Source organism: Pteronotus mesoamericanus, unplaced genomic scaffold (assembly GCF_021234165.1).
Source record: "Pteronotus mesoamericanus isolate MK-2021 breed Mesoamerican mustached bat unplaced genomic scaffold, CSHL_Meso_final scaffold_99, whole genome shotgun sequence".
In the NCBI taxonomy this organism is placed as follows: Eukaryota; Metazoa; Chordata; class Mammalia; order Chiroptera; family Mormoopidae; genus Pteronotus; species Pteronotus mesoamericanus.
The window spans coordinates 5,966,985-5,989,330 of NW_026555330.1; the positions used below are offsets into that span (position 1 = coordinate 5,966,985).

The following is a 22,346-nucleotide window of genomic DNA, read 5'->3' on the forward strand; positions in this document are numbered from 1 at the left end:
GAAATGAAAGCTTAAATTTCTAATTTGGTAACATCTGAAAAAAGTTTTTCTTTGTTTTTATGCTTTGAAAGCCCTTGACCATTTGACATCTAGTAAAAATTCACCGTGTTTTCTTCTTTCTTTGTAGTTTTACTTTTAATTCTTAATCCTAACTCACTGAGAATTTATTGAAGTATATATTTAATAAGATATATATCTAAGCCAAATTGTTTTATCCCTTCAAGTCCAATTTTGAAGAAGTGTTTGTTGAATAATCTAACATTTTCCCTTTTAGTTTTTGATGTTTGATTATACTCTAACTTGTTTGTATAGGTAATCTCTTTTATTTTACTGATTATAAGAAGCTTTAAAAAACATCCTGAAATAGAATTTTTAGCAGAATATTTTTGCATTTTAAATAGTGTCTGTTATAGCAAATTGATGCTCTCCCCTGTTCAATTTTCATGTTTTCTTGTGTTTTGGTAAAGATACACTTGGGTGACTGGTAAAGAGCCACTTACATACTATGACATGAATTTGTCAGCTCAGGACCATCAGACCTTTTTCACCTGTGACACAGACTTTTTACGTCCTTCAGACACAGGTATGTGTCATCTCTGTTCATGGGGTGAACATGAAGTTGTTTGCATTATTGATAAGAAACCCAGATTAAATTGAAAATAATTACTATTGTAAACTAGTCTGTTATACTACCTTTCCTTCTTAAAGTGTTTTATCAAAATATTGCTTTTATTATTATTTTTAAAAAATCTTTCAGATCAAATATAGCAACTGCTTATGCAGAGAAAAATGGACCCAGTCTTGATATGGGAAGTTAACACATGCAAAAGGAGGAGTAAGACAGAGTGTAAACATTGGGGCAAGGCATGTAGAGAAAAATAGGACATAATTTTATTCCAGTCATAAATTAGAGATGCACCTAAAATGGTGGAAGATCATAGAAACACCTGTTTAATTCTCCGTAAGCTCTTTTCTGTAGAAAGATTATTGAGACTCTTAAATATATGACTTAGAGACAGACATCTTTATCACAACTAGCCCTCTACTTTGAATGCCCTCTTCCTCCTTATCCTTCTGCTTCTGTCCTTCAGGATCCAAATCAAAAGTCACGTTCTCTAGGAAGCCTTTTTCTGCAGTTCTACAGTACTTAGTCCAAACCTCAATGAAACAGTTTTCAACCACAAGCATTTGTTAATGTTATCATGTTGCTTTAATGTTTGTCCTCCCTAACAGGGTGTGAAACTTTGGAAAGCAGGTACTATAGTCTCATCATCTTTGAATCCCTATCATCTAGCACAGAGCCTGCCTACTGTAATTATTAATATTTATTCTCTAATGAAAGTGTGAATGAGTAAGTTGTACGGGTGTCACAGGTGTCTTCGGCAATTTCACTAGTAAGAATTAACACTTGCAGAGCACTTATTATGTACCAAGCAATGTTCTAAGCAATTTACATATATGTACTAATTTTATCTTCCTAATCACTTTATGAGGTAGGTGCTATTATCAGCCTCATTTTAAAAATAAAGAAACAGAGGCAAAGGGGAATCAAGATGCCTAAGTCATCTAGCTATTAAATGATAACTCTGGCTTTCAAACTCAAGTCTGGCTCTTGTCCACCACATTATTGCCATGTTGCCACTAGTACTCACCACAGAAACAGGCAGAAGAAAATCACCATTAATGAGGTCTGAAAAATAGCCAGTTTTCCAGCATTCACGTGAGTTCATTGTGATATCTCTTTGCTGGATTAAATATACTAAGGGTGTGTGGTAGCAGGAAACCCAAGGATGTTTGGTATGATTACATTAAATGATTTAATTGTAAATAGGAGAAAATGGAATTGCTTTATGTTTATATGCTTAATGTTTACATTAATGATGAAAGTATAGGTGTTGGGGAAGTAGCAGTGGAAAGTCAGTTTTGTATCTTAACTTTAAGGACTGAAGTGACTCTGGAAATTGAGGCTTCACCATCTTCTCACAGGCAGAGTTGCAGATATTGGGGGCTTTTTAGATAGCACCCATGGCTATCCACTAAAGCCGTGGTCTTAAAACATTTGTGTTTACATACCTTTTAAGAGAATTTTGAAAAACTGTATCCCTTCATGTACGTTTAAGTTGATATCATAAGGTTAAATAATTGGTAAGAATGTGGTTTTTGACGTATTATAAATATAGATTTTAAAAAATAAGACTAGGCCCTGGCCTGTGTGGCTCAGTTGATCAGAGCATCATCATCCCTCAAACCAAAAGGCACATGCTTGGGTTGGGCTGTGAGTTTGGTCCCTGGTCGGGGCTTGTACAAGAGGCAACCGATTGGTGTTTCTCACATCAATGTTTCTCTCCCTCTCTCTTCCTTCCCCTCTAAATAAATAACTACATAAATAAAACTAGAATACACTATATTTAAATGTATCTCAAGGCATATAATGTCTTGATACATACCATTATTCGTTGAAAAATACATGAACAGATACTCTTTAACAGTAGTAAATTTTATATAAGTCCTTTTTGTTCTGGAATTTATATCCATTCCATATTTCACATGATTTTAATATAATTATTTTATGTTTGAGAGTCTTTTATCACATGTATGTGCTTTGCCACAATAAAATTTTTTTGTATAAATATTTAGAAATTTTAATTTCCTTTGACCATGACATTCTAAGTGGTATCGTGTACTTTAATTTTATTTTTGTCAAATCCTTGAAGCTACATTTTTAAATCTCTCAACTTTGGAAAATGTCCTCCATATAACCTACTTGACTGGGTGAGTTCTCATGGTCAATCCTATTAACCAAATCAGACTTACTTTCTGACAAAGTCTGATTTCATTTTTCAGTTCAAATAAACATATTAACATGTATCCCATGACAACTATCTCTTCTGAATTTAGATTATAAGATAGAAAGATAGCCTTGTAGATTCCACTGCCTCTATTATTTTTTAATAATGCCCCTTTTGCCTTCCTGTGAGGGGACATGCCTTTTGAGCAATGCACTCTTTGATAGTAAGGAGAGAGGGGGGCTGATAAATGGAAATGATAAAAATTATCACTCCTTCCCCACTCTACAGTATATCTGAATTAAGTGCATCCAAAGGCCAGAATATCCTAATTCTAATGCTGAGCTTCACCGTTAAAAGAAATAAGTGAAAGACAGAATCCCTATTACAGGTTCCTTGATTAAAAATGGCAGTTCCTAAACGAGAACTTTGAATTGCTCCTTTGGAACCTGGAGATTTTAAATTTTTACACTGTAGAGCAATGCACCTTAGAAAGATTCAGGGTGGGTGAGAAGTAAGCCTTCCTTTCATAAAGGAGAAAGGACTGTATCTTTTGGGGTGTGAGGAGCAGATGTTGGATAGGAATAGAAGACCTGCATGATTGCATAGACCAATCAGAGAAACATTCTTCTGGTCAATCAGTTATGGAAAAGAGTCATGTAAAGTTGAGGCTTTAGAAATTGATTCTTTTAAAACCACGCATCCCATTTTGGTCCTTGCAAAGGTTCATGTACACGTAATCCCCACTAAAGACTGAACTCAATGACAGACTATCTGTGAATGATAATGCAGAAATGGACTGTTGGTTCCATATTGATCTTTTTAGACACTCACATAAAGGTAATGATTTATATCTGTAGATTTAGATTCAGAAAAGACAAATGTGTATATCTGTGGTGTGAAAATTTCTTTTGACTATTGTCGTCAGGAATTACTACATGAGTAGATTTTGTTCTCATCCTGTTGATTTATCTAAAACAGAAACATATTCTCAGGGTCAGTCAGAAGTGTTTTTGGATAATTCATTTTCATGGTATTTTTTTCAATTTAAAAATTAGAAGACTTAACATTAAAATTCAGATTTACACTTTCAGAAATTTGGAAAATATGACAAACTTGGACCTGCATTTCCACTTGGCAATAATCAGTTAAACCTGAGCTGCGAATCTCTCGTTTAGGCAGTGCATGTGTTTTTAGTTCATTCATTCATGTCTTGTGCCTGGTCTTTGTAAGCATTTATATGTATGACTCCTGATCTTGGGATAAGTGTTAGAGTCTTGTTAGCATGTTAGAATACTATTTAACTTGAAAAATAAATAAATTTGATTGAATTGCTAACTGCTTGTGTTTTTTTTAAGTATATCAAGAGTCCTTAAAACAGACAGTTGAATACTAAACCAGCATTTTGCTTTAAATTATTCCTAAACCTTTTTTTAGAAGGAAATACATATTTTCTTCCTTTACTTAATTTCCTGTTTGACTTAGAACTGCATTGGTTGTGAGGAATAATGTTGAAAGGCCGGGTAGAACAGTTGAAAATAAAAGAATAAGAAAAAAATGCATAAAGGTGGATTCGATGACCTTACTAGAAATAAAAGAAATATAAATGCAAATGAGATAGTTTTCATGTGTTAACAAAGACTGATATTATTCAGTGTTGGTAAGGAAGTAGGGAAGCTGTCACTCTCCTACACTGCCTGAAATAAAGTAAATTAATGCAATTTTATTGAGAGGAGTTTTGGAGTACAAATTCAAAGTCTTTTAAAAAATGCATACATTTTAAACAACCATCCCTCTTCTTGGTCAGGTATACAAAGATAGATATTAAAAGGTGTTTATCACAATATTTCTATTTATGAAAAAATTGGGTGTAACTTAATTGTCAAAAGAGAATGGGTTAAATAAATTATAATACATATTTAATATACTAGAATACCAAACCATTTAAAATGTTGGTAAAGATTCAGTGTCAAAATATGATTTGTGACTATCATGTAACTTATAGAAGAGAGCCCATCACCAAAAATGGTGTCTAATATTATACTTAATTTTATCTTATATTTTGATGTTTCAGCAAAATGCTATTCTTTACCTGGTTTTTATCAAATGGGTGCTGATGTGTATCAGTTTGTCAAGTTCAGGAAGCATTAGCTGTCAGCTAACTGGTGACATGTTTGATATCAGAAATGTATTTTTGTTACACAATAAGAATATATTGTCTCATTTTCTAAGCCAAGACTAATATTTTGTTTCCAAAGGAAAACTCAAACATTTTCCACATTATTCTTTCTGGACAGTTGTAGGGTTTGTTCCAAAAGCAACATTTATAGATTCTCTATTTTTCTTATCAAACTTGACATAGGCCAGATATTTTCATGAATCTACATTATATAATTTTTAAGAAACTTTACTTAGTGTGAAATTTTGTTTGGTACTGTAAATGGTAGCAAAACTAATATTATTTTAGAGAGAGTATAGTTCAGGCTTTTGTTGAATCTTGGTAGAGACTGGCATTTTCCATAAATGTACTATATTCTAAATTAATCCCCCATCCCACCTTTAATACAAAATACAAATTCAAACATTCTTCTTGGATTGAATCACTGCTTAGACAAAGTCTTTGTTTATAAGTGTTTTGTATACTTCCAGAAGTTCCAGAGAACCTTTTCAAAATGATAAGGAAATAGACTATTTCATATTGATTATAATATCATGTCACTCAAACTCAATTTTAATATGCATTTAGATATATAAATGTTCATGTCTAATAATGATATAATTAATTTGATTAAGTACATCATGCATTGCTATTTAAATAGAACAGAAAAACAACATATTTATTTTTATTATATGCGAAGCTGCCAAATTTAATGTAAATTTCTCACAAGGTTAATGTGAGGTAGCACCCCAATTTCTTGTTTCTTACATTTACGTCCATGTTATTTAAGTCTTTGTTTGCTCTCCTAGCTCATTCTTCATATGTTTTGCATAAGATTATTTATGTTTACCATCTCATCTACTTTTTGAAATATTTTTTCTACAGTTATGCAGAAGGCATGGAGGGAAAGAAATCCTCCAGCTCGAATCAAAGCAGCCTATCAAGCTTTAGAATTAAACAATGAGTAAGTCTGAAATATATGGACAATAAGTTTGTTTTGAAGGAAACCCAGGCAAATGATTTAATGTTTCCTTTGTTCCTAAGAAGCTTGGAGTCATTAGCAGTCTCCTTTCTCTTTTTGCATACTAGAGACAAAATTTGCAGTATGCACTGACACATGTATTGGCTTCTGAAATTGTCAATTGATCTATGCTTTTGAATAGAAATTATGCTAGAAAAACTTTAAACTGGAGAGTGCCGATCTAATTGGTGATAATACTTGATAGTTAAAGAGTACTAAAATACTATGTCACTTGTTTTACTTTTGTTTTTCATTTAAATCATTCATTTAAAGCATTCATTCAGCCCTGAGAACTTCAGTTGTTAATGGGATTAGAGGCATGAGATGGGGATTCAAAATAATAAAATGTAGTCCTAACTCAATTTTTTCATGTTAACAGCATTTATTTTTTATAGCTCTTTGTATTAACTTTTATGTTTTGAAAAGACAAAATGTTAAATTATAAGTCAACTTAATATTTAAGTGGGACAGATCAGTAAGTATTAATCTAATACTAAGTAAATGCCAAGAATAAAAATATGGCCCTATTTGGAATTAATCAAGGTTTGCTTCCTGGGTGATGTGAACTTAGCATCGTCCCCTGTATCCCTTCTCCTTCTCTCTCCCCCCGCAGATGTATTATCTTTATTAAGAAGACCTTCCCAAGGTGGAACAAAAAATGGCAGTGTAGGGAGTTCCAAAAGCAGTAAATCGACTTTATTGAAACTCTGGAAACTAATCAAAAGCTTATAGCAACCTGAAATGTCTGGTGGCTCCCTGAAGGCCCCAAATAAACTTGTCTTTTTTTAGATTAAATCCTCACTCTGCCAGCAGTGACACAACACCACTGGGGGGCATTTGTTAAAACATGTAAAGGCAAATACATTAGTCCCTTCTGCCTGGGGCCAGAGATAAAAGTTGGGGCAAACAATAGACAAATCAGAAAGGTTTGGAGGAAAGGCTGGGCAATGAGATACTTTGGGAAATAACGGTTTTGAAAAGCTCCCACATGTTCCTGACAGTCTCAAAGTTCACATTCATGCCCAAGGTACATGCTTAAGGAGGCTGTAAGTTCTCATGTCTAAAATTTGAGGTTGTGTACAAATAGAAGCTGATGGCTAAGGCAAAATTATAAACTGTCTGACTGAATGTTGAAGGTGTGCCCCAACATACACACATACAGAACCCATCTGCAAAGACTTGCTCTGTTTTGTTTTTGGTTCCAGGTGTTTAAGACAATCTTTGTCAAATCACTGGCTGACCACTAAGCTAAAGGAACAGAGACATCACTGGTCACAGATTACAGAGAATACAAACTTTACAAAATTAGTCCAGAGAAGTCATTCAACAAACAAGTACCAACAGACAGCAGCAATAAGCCTTGGGGAAGAGAAGAAATCTGGTTTTTAGAATTTCTAGATTATAGTACTCAAATTTTCCAGTTTTCAAGAAAAAATTACAAGACACAAAGAAACAAAATATGCACCATACACAGAAAAGAAACTTTCCTTGAGGAAGCCCAGACTTTGGACTTTCCAGACAAAGTCTTTAAATTAACTATTTAAAAAATGCTTAGAGAGATAAAGGAAGCCATGTACAAAGAACGAAAGGAAACCAGGAGAATGATGTCTCATCATTAGAGAATATCAGTAAAGAGGCTGAAATAATAAAAAGGAACTAAAAAAACCCTCTAGAGTTGAAGAGTTTGAAATAAAAAATTTCCTATCGGGGTTCAGCAACAGATTTGAGCAGGCAGAAGGAAGAATCAGCAAACTGGATTAAGGTCAATCAAGATTACCTAGTCTGAGGAGCAATAAAAATAACAAAAAATGAACTGGGGCCTAAGAAACCTATGATACACTAGTAAGCGTACCAGCCTATGTATAATGGAGTCCTAAAAAGAGAGGAGAGAGAGAGAAAAGGACAGAAAGGATATTTGATGAAATAATGGCTGAAAAATATTCCTCAAAGGATGAAAGACATGGATCTACACATAGAAGAAGATTAATGAACCCCAAGTATTATATACTCAAAGATATACACAATAATACATTATAAACAAGCCCTGGCTGGTGTGGCTCAGTGGATTGAGCACTGGCCTGTGAACCAAAGGGTCTCTGGTTTGTCTCCCAGTGTAGGGCACATGCCTGGATTGTAGGCCAGGTCCTCATCAGGGCGCATGCAAAATGCAACCACATATTTGTGTTTCTTTCCCTCTCTTTCTCCCTCTCTTCCCCTCTCTAAAAATAAATAAAATCTTTAAGACATTATAAACAAGCTTTCAAAAGCCAAAGATAAGGAGATATTTCTGAAAGCAGCAAGAGAGAAGTGACTCATCATGTATAGAGATCCTCAAAAAAGATGAACAACTAACCATAGAAGCCAGAAGGCAGTGGGAAGACAAAGTTCTGAAAGAAAGGGGAAAAAAACCCTTGTCAACTAAGCATTCTATAATCCAGCAACCCTATCCTTCAGAAATGAAGGAGAAATTAAGACATTCCCAGATAAATAGAAACTGAGAGAATTCATTGCTAGTAGACCTGTCCTACATGAAATGCTTAAAAGGAGTCCTTCAGGCTAAAATAAAGAATACTAGACAGTCTTGGCTCCACACAAAACAATAAGGAACAGCAATAAAGGTTATCACATAGGCAAATATAAAAGTCAATATTAATGTACTTTTAGTTTGCAGTTCTTTTTTTCTATACAACTTAAAAAGACAGCTATGTAAACCATAATTTTAAATCTGTTGATGAACATAGAATTTATAAAGATGTAATTTCTGACCATAACAACATAAGGGGTGAGGGAAGAGTTGTATAGGAGAAGTTTTATATAATATTAAAACTGAGTTGGTATTAATTTAAACTAGATTTTTAAACTATTAACCACTATGAAATAACTAAAAATATATGATTAAAGAAATGAGAAGGGAATCAAAATGATATACTAGAAAATATCTAACACACAAAAAGCAGTAATACAGGAAATGAGGGCAAAAAAGAAAGGACATATAGAAAACAAATAAAATCGCAGAAACAAGTTCTTTCTTATTATTAATTACTTAAATGTAAGCATACCAAAACTTATGAGATACAGCCAAAGCAGTGCTCAGAAGAAAATTTATAGTTATAAACATCTACATTAATACAAATGAAGGATCTCAAATCAATAATTTAACTTTATACCTTAAGGAAATAGAAAATGAAGAGCCAACTAAACAAGCCAAAGGAAGGAAGTAATAAAAATTAGAGTGAGATAAACAAAATAGAGAATAGAAAAACAATAGAGAGGATCAGTGAAACCAAAGGTTGGTTTTTAGAAAATCAACAAAATTGACAAACTTTTAGCTAGACTGACCAATCAAAGAGAAAAGACAGAATACTAAAATCAAGAATGAAATTGTGGACATTACTACTGACCTTACAGAAATTTAAAAGATTATAAGAGAATGCTATGAGCAGTTGTATGCCAACAAATTAGGTAACTTGGATGAAATGAACAAATTCCTAGAAATGCACAAACTTCCAATACTGACTCAAGAAGGAATAGAAAATATGAATAGACCTATAATGAGCAAAGAGATTGAATGAGTAATTTTAAATCTTTCAAACAAAGAAAGCTCAGGACTAAATTACTTCACTAGTGAATTCTACCAAACCTTTAAAGAATTAATATCAGTCCTCTCAAACTCTTCAAAGAAATAGAAGAGGACATAAATCTCCCTAACTCATTCTCTTTTAAAAAATGTTTAAAAACATTTTAGTTGTAATGTTTAAAAACATTTTTTATTTTTAAATTAAAGTTGACATGCAGTATTAGTTTTAGGTGTACTACCCTGTGATTAGACATTTTTATAACCTACAAAATGATCACTCTGATAAATCTAGTACCCATCTGATACCATATATAATTATTACAATATTATTGACTATATTCCCTATGTTGTACTTTACATTCTCGTGACTATTCTGTAACTACCAATTTGTACGTCTTAATCCCTTCACCTTTTTCATGCATCCCCCCACCCCTATCCCATCTGGTATCTATCAAAATATTCTCTGTATCTATGAGTCTGTTACTGTTATGCTTGTATAACAGTAATCCTAACTGTTAGATTCCACATAGCAGTGTAATCCTAACTCATTCTGTGAGGCCAGTATTACCCTCATACCAAAACCAGACAAAGACATTACAAAGAACAAAAACTACAGACTAATAATTGTTATGAATATAGATGCAAAAATTCTCAACAAAATGCTAGCACATCAAATTCAGCAGCATATTAAAAAAGATTATGTACCATGATCAAGTGGGATTTATCTCAGGAACGTAAGGTAGTTTAATGTGAAAAATCAGTCAGTGTATGCCACCATATGAATAGGACAAAGGACAAAACCACACGATCATCTCTACTGATACAGAAAAGATTTTTGAAAAAATCCAACACCATTTTATGATAAAAACACTAAAAAACACAAGGAATGGAAGGAAATGTCTTGAAACTAATAGAAGACATATGTGAAAAACCCATAGCTAACTGCATTTTTAATGAGAAAAGACTGAAAGCTTGTCCATCTAAAATCAAGAATAAGGCAAAAATATTTGCTCTTGCTACTTCCTAACATTGCACTGCAGGGGCAAGCCAGTGCAATTAGGCAAGAAGAAGAGGCTGGAGGGGAATGGCTTCCAAATTGGAAAAGAAGTAAAACTCTCTGTTCACAGATGACATAATCTTAACATGCAGAATATCATAAAGAATGTACACACACACACAACTATTAGAGCTTATAAATGAGTTCAACAAAGTTGCAGGAGGCGAGATCAACATGTAAAAATAAGTTATATTTCTACTCACTAGCAATGAACTATCTGAAAAGGAAATTAAAACAATTCCATTTACAGGAGCATCAAAAATATTAAAATACATAAGAATAAATTTAACCAAGGGAGTTAAAGACTTGTACACTGAAAACTACAAAGTATTGTCGAAAGAAGTTAAAGAAGACCTAAATAAATAGAAAGACATTCCATGTTCATGGGTTGAAACTGTTGTTAAGATGGCAGTACTCCTCGAATTGATCTATAAATTCAATTCAACCCTTATCAAAATTTTAATAAGCTATTTTTGCTGAAAGGATAAGCTGATCCTAAAATTCATATGGAATTACAAGTGACCTCAAATAGCCAAAACAGTCTTGTAAAAGAAGAACAAAGTTAGAGGACTCACTTCCTGATTTCAAAATTTATTATGAAGCTATAGTAATTAAATCATAAGAATAGACAGCTAGATTAATTTAATATAATAAAGAAATTTCTATTAGTAAAATTATATACTTCAAATCAGGGTATTAGTTGAAGGGTGCTGAAATGTTATGATTTGCATTTTCTACATCTGAAAAACCTGTCTTGTTCCCCGTATTTTAATTGCTATCTTACCATCACTTTTGTTTTGTGGCCGCTTTGTTCTTTTACCAGTAATTTCTCCCCTGTTGTAATGCAAGCCATTTATGTAACTTTAAATTTTCTGGCAGCCACATTTAAAAAGTGAAAAGAAACTGGTGAAATTAATTTGATTAATATATTTTATTTAGCTCTATTCAAAACATTACAATGTTTTAACATATATTCAACATTAAAAGTAAACTGTTAATGAAGTATTTCACATTCTTCTAAGTCTTCAGAATTCAGTGTACATTTTACACTGACCATACTCTGACTAATGTGCATCTCATTTTGGACTAGACACATTCAAAGTGCTCAATAACTCCATGTGGCCAGTGACCACAGTACTGGACAATCCAGGCTTAGATCATCAGAACTAGGACATTGTCTCCAGAAGAGATAATGTGCTAGTTATTTCTGGGAATACAAAAGAAACTTTCTGTTTCTCTTTTCTTGCCCTCAAGTTAGTTTATCTTATTAGTCAGCTTTTGACTTAAAAGACATAAAGAGAAATCTGTCTTTTCCTAGGGTGAAGAAAAGGAAACTTGGAGTCAGTATGGGTGTGATGAGTGAGAGTAGGTGTGTAGGAGGGGGGACAAGACTGCAGACCAAGGGAAGTTTAGTTGCAGTACTATTGTGGTTAAGTCCAAGAGAGGATGGGGCAGCAAAAAGAAGGAATCCTCAGAGTAGGGGAAAAGGTCTAGTTCTGGAATATGTTTCTGAGTCAAATGGTAAATGTGCCTAGTTAGCCATACGACTTTCTTCTTAACCATCACCCTCTCCTATACCTCCATTATCCATTAGATGGGTATTAAATATATATATATATATATATATATATATATATATATAATGACTAAGAGCAGGCATGACCCGTAGAGTGCATAGTCCTTTTGAACTACTTTTCAGATGATTCTTTGTATGCATATATCTTCTTTTCTTTCCTCTTCCACAAAAGGAAAATATAGGACAAAAGATCAGAGAATGGATATAGAAAGTAAAGAGAGGAGAGTAAAGATAGGAAAGGACAAAAATTGTGGAAACGAGACATAAAGAAGATACCAGTATGCCCCAAATAAATTAAAATATTGAATGAAGTTGTTTTTATTCTTGAAGAGATGGAAAGTGAAGGGAAAGGTAGGGAAATGTGATGTAGAGCAAAGGGATATATCCAAGAGAAAATAATTGCCTTACAGCTTTACTTAAAATTGTCTTGCTTGTTTTCTTCGTAGCTGTGCCACTGCGTATGTTCTACTGGCTGAAGAAGAAGCAGCAACTATTGTAGATGCTGAAAGGCTATTTAGACAGGCACTCAAGGCAGGAGAGATTATTTACAGGCGGTCACAGCAGAGCCAGCACCAAAGTCCTCAGCATGAAGCCCAACTGAGTAAGCAAATTTGAACTAAGTTTTACCTGTCTTTTAGTCTCTGCATTTGGCTCTTTTATGTTTCAAACACAAAACAACAATAATAAAGTTAACACTTAAGGTTAGCTCCTTTTCCTGAGAGGTAATTAATCTATTCATAATATCTACAAACCAACAAGACAGAAGTATGTATTAGCTAGAGAATGCTCATGGAACAGGTCTGCTCTAGTTATTGAGAGATGTGTTGCTTTAAGACTTAACAGTAATTTATTTCATGTGAGAATTGGGCTGGCCATTGGAGAAACACAACTCAAAAAGAGCCAGGAGAGCCTCCCAGTAATGATAACTGGCTATTAACCCTTATCCTCACCCTAACCCCAGCCAATAGTAGAGGGACGTCATTTGGTTTGCTCTTCAGACTGTATGTCCTTGTAGTGCCAGGAGTGGCCCCTTTAGCACAAAAACCAACCTGATACTTGGCATGGATTCATTCTTTGGTTGATTTTTCTCTGGTGTGTTTGAGATCATATAGGTCATTGCAACTGAGGTCCTTTCTTTCCACTCATAGGGATATCCTCCCAGCAATGACTAGAGACACTTTTACCAAATATGTTAAAATCTGCAGTACTGCTGCTTCCTGCGATTTTTTGTGGCCAGAGAGTTTTAGTTTCATGATTTTGGCAGATAATGGGCAATAAATTGAAATATGTTTATGTAATGCATTATTTGCTAGCAGTTAAGTTCTTAATCTTTTATTTGTGGAAATTAAAATTTGGGTAGTTTCCTCTCTAAACTAAATATTGATGTATACAGTATGTTTCATCAATGCATGATGTTATAACACACAACTGTGGGAATATATGATTTTGTAGCATGGAACTAACAAAACTGCATCTGTAAAAAAGTTATGCCATTTGTCCTTGTATAATCTCAAATATGGTTATAAGATAGTTACCGAAATATTTGTTAGCTTTTTCTAGAATACTTTTATATTTATTAGTTCTAGCTATTGAGTAAAAGTTTGCACTAGCCATGGAAATTATGTTTTGGAAATCTTTTGTCAGTTAAAACAATAGAGGATATTAAAATAATAGATTATTTATGCAGAAACTTAAAATAATAGGTTAATGTTATTTCTTCCTATTAATGTATGTGTTTCTTTTATGTTAATATTAAAATGCATTTATCAAGTATACACTGATTACTTTATATATTTACTGTTCTCAGATTACTTATTAGAGGTAAAAGTAATTCTATATATATACTAAGCTTTTAATATAAAAAAACTTCAAACATATACACAAATAGAGCAGTATATGAGCATCCATTCAGTGTTCATCACCCAGATACAACAATCATTAATACTCTTATCATTCTGACACAATTTAATTTTAATTAAACTTCCAGAATAAGCAAATAAAATTAATGGATATGTTAATAGCAAATCATAATACAGAAATGATAGCTGTGTCATTTTTTTTAAATAGGGAGAGATACCAATGTACTGGTGTATATTAAAAGAAGATTGGCAATGTGTGCAAGAAAATTAGGAAGAATAAGAGAAGCAGTAAAAATAATGAGAGATGTAAGTGAATTTGATGACTGGACCTTTATATTTTTCAAAAAACTTAAAATGTGGTTTGAGTTGCCAATTATTTTAATATAAAGTCACTGTTTTTTAATTGGTGGTTTTTATGAAAAGATTTTTTTTTAACATGCATACATTTATTAAGGGTTGAGTCTGTACAGTTTTGTTAAGGAACAAAAGAATTTCTACTTTAATAAATTTGATTCAGATCTATTGAGTTTCTGTGTTATGATTTTAATCTCTTTTTCCTTTTAATATACAGTTGATGAAAGAATTTCCTCCTCTTACCATGTTGAACATCCATGAAAATCTCCTAGAATCACTTTTAGAATTACAGGCCTATGCAGATGTTCAGGCAGTCTTAGCAAAATATGATGGTGAGTGATATCAGTCTTAGTTGATAGTATGGTTAAAGTATTTTAAAAAATTAACATAATCATAAATGTGATTCTATTTTAGTGTTTCTGTGATTTTCTCTTACCATTCTTACCAGTCAATATATAGAATCCATGGGCACAAATTGCTATTAAGGACCTTCTAAGGAATGCAGATTAAAACCACGATGAGATACCACCTCAGATCTGTTAGAATGGCTATCATCAACAAATCAACAAACAAAAAATGTTAGTGAGGATGTGGAGAAACGGGAACCCTTGTGCAGTGTTGGTGGGAGTGCAGATTACTGCAGCCACTGCGGGAAACAGTATGGTGGTTCCTCAAAAAATTAAAAATGGATCTGCCTTATGAACCAGTGAATCTACTTTTGGGTATATATCCAAAGAAATCAAAATACTATTTTGAAAGAATATACGCACCCCTGTGTTCACTGCAGCATTATTTACAGTAGCCAAGATACGGAAGCAACCTAAGTGCTGGTCAACAGATGAGTGGATAAAAAAAGCTATGGTTTGTATGAGTATATTCAATGGACTATTACTCGGCCTTAAAAAAGAATGAAATCTTTCCATCTGTGACAGTATGGATGGACCTAGATAGTGTTATGTTAAGAGAAGCCAGTCAGAAAAGACAAATACCATATGATTTCACTTATATGTGGAATCTAAAGAACAAAATAAAGAAAAAAAAATGAAACAGATTTACACATGTACAAAACAGACTGATGGTTTGTCTGGGGGAAGAGGGTGGGGAACTGGGTAAAAAAGGTGAAGGGATTAAGTACAAATTGGGCCCTTGCTGGTGTGGCTCAGTGGATTGAGCGCCAGTGCCTGCGAACCAAAGAGTTGCCAGTTTGATTCCCAGTCAGGGCACATGCCTAGGTTGTGGCTAGGTCCCCGGTTGGCGGTGTGCAAGAGGCAGCCAATCAATGTTTTTCTCCCTCTCTTTCTCCCTCCCTTCTCCTCTCTCTAAAAATAAATAAAATCTTTAAAAAAAAAAGTACAAATTGGTACTACCCAAAATAGTCATGAGGATGCATAGGAAATATAGTCAGTTAAACTGTTAATAACTATGTATGGTGGCAAATGGGTATTGGAAATATTGGAAGGAACACTTTGTAAAGTATGTGATTGTCTAACCACGTTAGTTTTATGCTAAAACTAATACAAAACATTTTTAAAAAAAGAATCTTCTAAAGATCTTGAAAATATCTTGCTAAGTGAAATAAGATGGAAAAAATCAAAAACCATATGATTTTACTCATATGTGGGCCATAAAACTGAAAGTAAAAAATGGACAAACATACAAAAATATCATAGATACAGACTATAGTATAGTGGTTGCCAGGGAGAAAGGGGGTTGGAGGGAAGTAGTAAAGGGCACAGGGGGTCAAATATGTGGTGATGGAAGGAGATTCGACTTGTGGTAAACACACAATGCAAAATATATGATGAATCATAGAGCTGTACACTTTGAAACCTATATAATTTTATTAACCAATGTCATTTCAATAAATTTACTAAATAATTTTTTAAAAGAATCTTCATTATCAGGAATTTTGGGAGCAAAAGCCTGCAAGGAGTAACTTTTCTTCTGTCCAGGTTTGTTTATTGAGTGCCTGATACAAGTGAGGCACTTGGCATACGGTGGTAAACAAAAAGACATGGATTTAGCTCTCATAGGATTTGCAGTTTAGTGGAACAGACACACAAATGAATAGTAGTTATGTTGAAGCATGGCGTGTTAGGTGAGATAATTGGAAAAGTATGGTGTGCTGTGCACATAGGATGGTACCTCATTTGTTTTGGAGTATCAGGGAAGGCTAAAGAAGTTGCTTAGCAGATGTATAAGAGTAATTGAGAATAACATTTTACAATGCTTTTTAGTTACAATGTATAATTTATCTTATCTGATATTTATAATAATCTTGTGAGCTGTAGGACAATATTTTTACTATCTCCAGTTAGTAAATAAGGAAACTGGAGTTGAAGAAGGTTAAGTAATTGGGTAAGGTCTTCCAGCCAGTAAGTGGCAAGCCTGAACTTAAGTTCATGTATCCCATTTCTTCGTTCACTAGTCTTCCAATAGTAACAAGTTAATATATTGGCTATTTTTATTATTATACCGTAAGAGGACAAATTTAACATGAAGAGAATTGGGAGAATTTTTATAAGACATAGGCATTCTCCTCATTCTGAGTGACACACCAGCTTTTAAATCCAAGCTGAACACGTCCTTACTGGCCTAATGTTTCTGATCATATCTTTCACTATAAGAGAACATATCAGTCATTTACACTTGTCCATTTGTAAATTTCTACAAATTAGCTTGGGAATCCCCATGACTTGGAAGGTTTAAAATGTGTTACACTTGGAAAGAGAAGTTTATTTCTTTTAAACATCTGGAATTCTTAGGAAGTGCTTCAGAATAGTGTGGGCTCATGGAGAAATTTATGAAAAATCCTTACCATATGTAACTTATCAGATGCGAGGCCTGCTTATGATACTTATGATGAACAAGCTTAGGAACCAAATATAAAACATCAGGTAGGACCTGATTCATTAAAAATAAAATAAAACTAACAATTTTGATATGCTCCTATGTTTTCAGTTATTTTTATGGGTCCCCAGTTTTTGCCATTCTGGAATTCTGAAGCTAAAAGCAATTTACTTGTTTAGTTCTCTATTTGCCAGTGTAACTCTAGAATCTAAAGCTTCATGGGAATTCTGTGGCCTTACTCTCCTAATATTATTTTGGGCATTATTTTTTCACTTATTTTTAAAATTATAGTTGACATGCAATATTAAATTAGTTTCAGGTATATAATATATTAATTAGACATTTATGTACTTTATAAAGTAATCACCATGAAAAGGCTAGTGCCCACCTGACTATCTCCTATGCTGTACTTCACATCTCCATGACTAATTTTGTAACCAGCAGTTTGTACTTGTTAATCCCCTTTACCTTTTTGGCTCATTTGCCTCCCACCTGACAGTCATCAGTTTGTTCTCTGTATATGTTTGTTTCTGGTGCTTTGTTCATTTATTTTGTTTTTCATATAAGTGAAATCATACAGTATTTGTCTTTCTCTGCCTTATTTCACTTAGCATGATACCCTCTAAGTCCATCCATATTGTAGAAAATGGAAAGATTTCCTTCCTTTTTATGGCCTTGAAATATTTCATTAATGAAATATATATATATTTATATATATATAAATGAAATATATATATATAAATATATAAATGAAATATATATATGAAACATATATATATATATATATGAAACATATATATATATGTATGGCATCTTTATCCATTCGTCTATCAATGGACACTTAGGTTGCTTTCATATTTGGCTCTTGTAAATAATGCTGCTGCAAATGTAGGGGAGCATATCTTTTCGAATTTGTGTTTTCGATTTCTTCAAATAAATACCCAGAAGTGGGATTGCTGAGTCATGTGATACCCATTTTTATTTTTAGCCTTTTGAGGAACCTTCATACTGCTTTCCATTGTGGCTGCATCAGTTTACAATCCCACCAAGAGTGTACAAGGGTGCCTTTTTTCCACATTCTCTCCAACACATATACTTTGTTAACTTTTTGATAATAGCCATTCTGAGAGGTGTGAATTGATATCTCATTGTGATTTTGATTTGCATTTTGCTGATTATTAATGAGGTTGAGCATCTTTTTATGTGTTTGTTGGCCGTCTGTATGTCCTCTTTGGAGAAATGTCTTTTCCGGTCCTCTCCCCATTTTTTATTGGACATTTTTTATGCTGAGTTGTATGAGTTCTTTATATATTTTGGGTATTAACCCCTTATCAGAGATATCCTATGCAAATATCTTCTCCCATTCACTTGGTTGCCTTTTTGTTTTGTTAATGGTTTCCTTCCACTGGGAATCGAACTGGTGACCTTTCGGTTCACAGGCCAGCGCTCACTCCACTGAGCCACACCAGTCAGGGCTATTTTGGGCATCCTTTAGAAAAACATTTATATAATTAATTTTATTATATTTCCAGATTAATTTTTTAATTTTAAGCAAATTGTCATTTAAGAAAATGTAGAAAATACAAAATTATAGGAAGAAGAAAAAATTAAAATCACCCATGGTTGTATCACCTGGTCTTAATTACTGTTAAATATTCCTATTGATTTTTTGAATCTTAGTTTTTCTCTGCAAGTAGGTGGAGCTTTTACATAGTAGTTCTAACTATGCTATACCTTTTCCCCTGAACAGTACTATTGAGAGCAGATTATTATAACCACTTGTTGAGTACTTTTTGCCATTGTGCTGAGGGCTTTCACAGATATCATTTAATTTAACCTCTGCCAGAAAAGTGCTATTTTTCTATTTTGAGAAGAGAAAATTGAGGTTAAAGAAGTTGCTACTAGGAAAACGAAGCCCACTCCTGTTTCACTAACATTTTTCAACTTAACTACATGTATTAAACTCTCACACTGACTTCTGAATTAAAGTGAGACATTAACACTAAAAAAAAAAATGTTGCTACTGGCACAAGGATGCATAGCTAGTAAGTAAGTAGTAGAATCAAGATTCAAACTCAGGTCCTACAACTACATGTCTGTGTGCTTTTAGTACTATATTATATCTGTTGAATTTGTCCTATGAAATTACTTTTATTAGAAATTGTCTTTATATATTTTTTGTGATTCTTACCTAAACTGAAAATTATTATTGCAGATATAAGCCTTCCCAAGTCAGCAACAATCTGTTATACAGCAGCACTGTTGAAGACAAGGACTGTTTCAGATAAGTAAGTAGTTGTGGGAACTACAAGAATTTAGAAATACTGCTAAACTCAGTATTATGTTTTCCATCTGCTGACTTTAAACAATGCTTGTGTTCCTTCCTACTTCCTTCTCAATAAAACTTGATCTTATGGGGTTCTGTGGTTTCTACTATGTGCAGTGGAAAGAACAAGGTTTTTAGAGTTAATGTAAACCTGGGCTCAAATTCAAGTGTACTGCATACCAGGTGTGGATCTTTGGGCAAGTTAATCAGTTTGAGTCTCTTCCTCATCTGTAAAATAAGAATAAGAATCCTGTAGGGTGGTTCTATGAGGATTATGCCTGCTAAATGCCTAAAACAATGCAAGAAAGAAAGTACATATAGTACATAGTAGCTATGATGGTAAATGATAAAATGTGTGGTAGAGGAAAAAGTTACATGTTATCTGTTCTGAGATTATAATTCTGAATTACTCTGTATTCCTTGTATTTGTGGCTGCCTTTAACAAATTTCACTTCATTCCACAGATAACATATTCAGAAATCAACTAAAAGGCGACCTTTTTCTTTTACCTTGGATTTCTCTTCCTTGATAGGAATTAGAATGGAGTATTCACAGTCTGTTTCCTTTTCATAAAAATTTGATTAAGATTGTGTTTCTATTTCGTGAGATTCTCTGGAAATCCTATGTAGCTTTTCATGTTTTATTATCTTTAAAGTGTGCGTTCAATGGACTTCTCCTGAAGTCTTTCATTACCTAAATTTGAAGATTTCCATTCCTTATGCTACCTTCTTTATATGTTGGACCAAAGGCTGCAATTTGATGTGTAGTAGTTATTGGGCTTCACCAGAAAATTCTGATTAGATTATAATCTAAAGCCATATATTTTTATATTCATTTCTTCATTTTTATGGTTTTCTTACAGATTTTCTCCAGAAACAGCCTCAAGAAGAGGTTTAAGCACAGCAGAAATGAATGCTGTGGAAGCAATTCATAGAGCTGTGGAATTTAATCCTCATGTTCCAAAAGTGAGAAATTTTATGATAAAAATACTACTTTTACTTAAGTTTATCAAATTGATGACAGTATCCAGACCAAGGTTTGGGTCTCTATAATTTGAGTCAGAATTGTTTTAACCACTGTATTTTGAAGTTTATTATTCACCTTAAAGGAGATGTTAAAAGGCATTTGGAAAGGAGCAGTAGGAGCAGTAGTAGTTCACTATAGGTTTTGTAATTGTGTCAATATAGAATTAGAAATGTGTTCACTTAGCTGTTCCTTCTACTGTAGTTATAGAGAATAAATGAAATGACTTGGTATTAAGAAAAGATCATTCATATTTCAGATTATTAAATTGAATTTCTTGTTATAGTGAAAGCTTTTTACTTCTAAACAGATGCCTGGATTTTGAACTAGGGCTGAGTAGACAAAGATTGAAAGCAAATAGATTAAAATAATCAATGATAGGAAACAGATGTGGAAGTTCCCAGAAAAACTGCTGAGTTGATAATTTTTTGGTCCCAGATGAAACTGTACCCATATCATTTGTCTTTATATTATGCACCTTGCAGACATACAGATTATTGGTTAATCTTTGTGTGTTATCACCCAAGATTAAATTTTGTATTATAAAAATGATGTCTCATGTTAGGAAATGATGTCCCATGTTAGGAAGTATTCAAGAATAGATGTCTTTATGAGAAAATGTAATTATAACAATTGATTCCAGTTTTAATGTATATTAATGGAATTTGGAAACTAGCAAACATTAAAGAGATTAACCTCTAAAAGATAATCTCCAAGATATGGAAGTTGTAAACCTGTTGGAGTAAGTAAAGACAGAGCCTAGAAAACCACTGAAATCTAAGAACGAGAGTCAACGAATATTTATACCATCCTCTTATTCATTAATATCAGTTCCATGAATTTAAATATTGACAAAATTTTTATTATGAGTTTAATTATTATACAGCAAAGTGTAAAAAACAGAAATTTGCATCTTAATGATTTATTATAAAGCAAATATGTGGAAACTACCACTGAGGTCAAGAAACAGCACTGCCAGCCTCCCAAGGCCCGCCTCACTGCCCTTCCCCAATTATAGCTTCTTCCCTCTTGCCCAGAGGTGCCTATTATTCTGACATTAATTGTGTTCTCTTCTCTGTTTTCTTACATTTTTGGTCTATATTTTTCCTTTGTTGTTGGCTTTATAAAACAAGTAGTGAGCCCTCTTTTATTTTATTCTCTGGAACAACTTGTGTAAGATTAAAATTATTTCTGCCTTAAACAACTGGTAGAATTTGCTGACAAAGCCATCTGATTGAGAATTTTTGTTAAAATTTTATTAGTTTTATAGTTCAATTACAAATTCAATTTCTTTAACCATTCCATAACTATTTAAATTTCTTATTTCTATCTGTGTTGGTTTGCTGAATTATATTCTTCTAGAAATTTATCTCATAAAAATTTTCAAATTTATTGGTGGAAAGATTTCATAAGACCCTTTTATTACTTTGTTAATATTTGTGGGATTAGTTATAATATCCACTTTTTACTTTCTAACACTGGCTACCTATTATTTTCCTCAATCAGATTCCCCAGGGATCTACCCATTTTATTACTTGCAAAGAACTGAGCTCTGGCTTTGTTGTTCCTCTCTATTTGTTTTCTGCTCTTTATCACCTTCCTTCAAGTTTCTTTGGCCCTATTACTTTTTATTTCCTATATCATCTTACATAGATATTTAACTCATTAATATTCAGCCTTTCTTCTTACTAATATATCTATTGAAGTCTATAAACCTCTGAGCACAATTTAACTGCATACTGTAGCAATATTTCTATAT

General features: G+C 33.1%; 1 protein-coding gene across 3 annotated transcripts in view; it reads left to right on the forward strand.

The window, feature by feature from the left end:
• Positions 1-22,346, forward strand: part of ST7L (suppression of tumorigenicity 7 like) — a 59,386-nt gene that overhangs the window by 14,343 nt on the left and 22,697 nt on the right. For all 3 annotated transcript variants that reach the window (XM_054564936.1, XM_054564937.1, XM_054564938.1), the window contains exons 5-11: positions 468-583; positions 5,830-5,908; positions 12,622-12,776; positions 14,243-14,340; positions 14,606-14,720; positions 19,454-19,526; positions 20,427-20,529. In XM_054564936.1, coding sequence (XP_054420911.1) covers positions 468-583; positions 5,830-5,908; positions 12,622-12,776; positions 14,243-14,340; positions 14,606-14,720; positions 19,454-19,526; positions 20,427-20,529 — 739 coding nt within the window. The remainder of the gene's footprint in view (positions 1-467; positions 584-5,829; positions 5,909-12,621; positions 12,777-14,242; positions 14,341-14,605; positions 14,721-19,453; positions 19,527-20,426; positions 20,530-22,346) is intronic.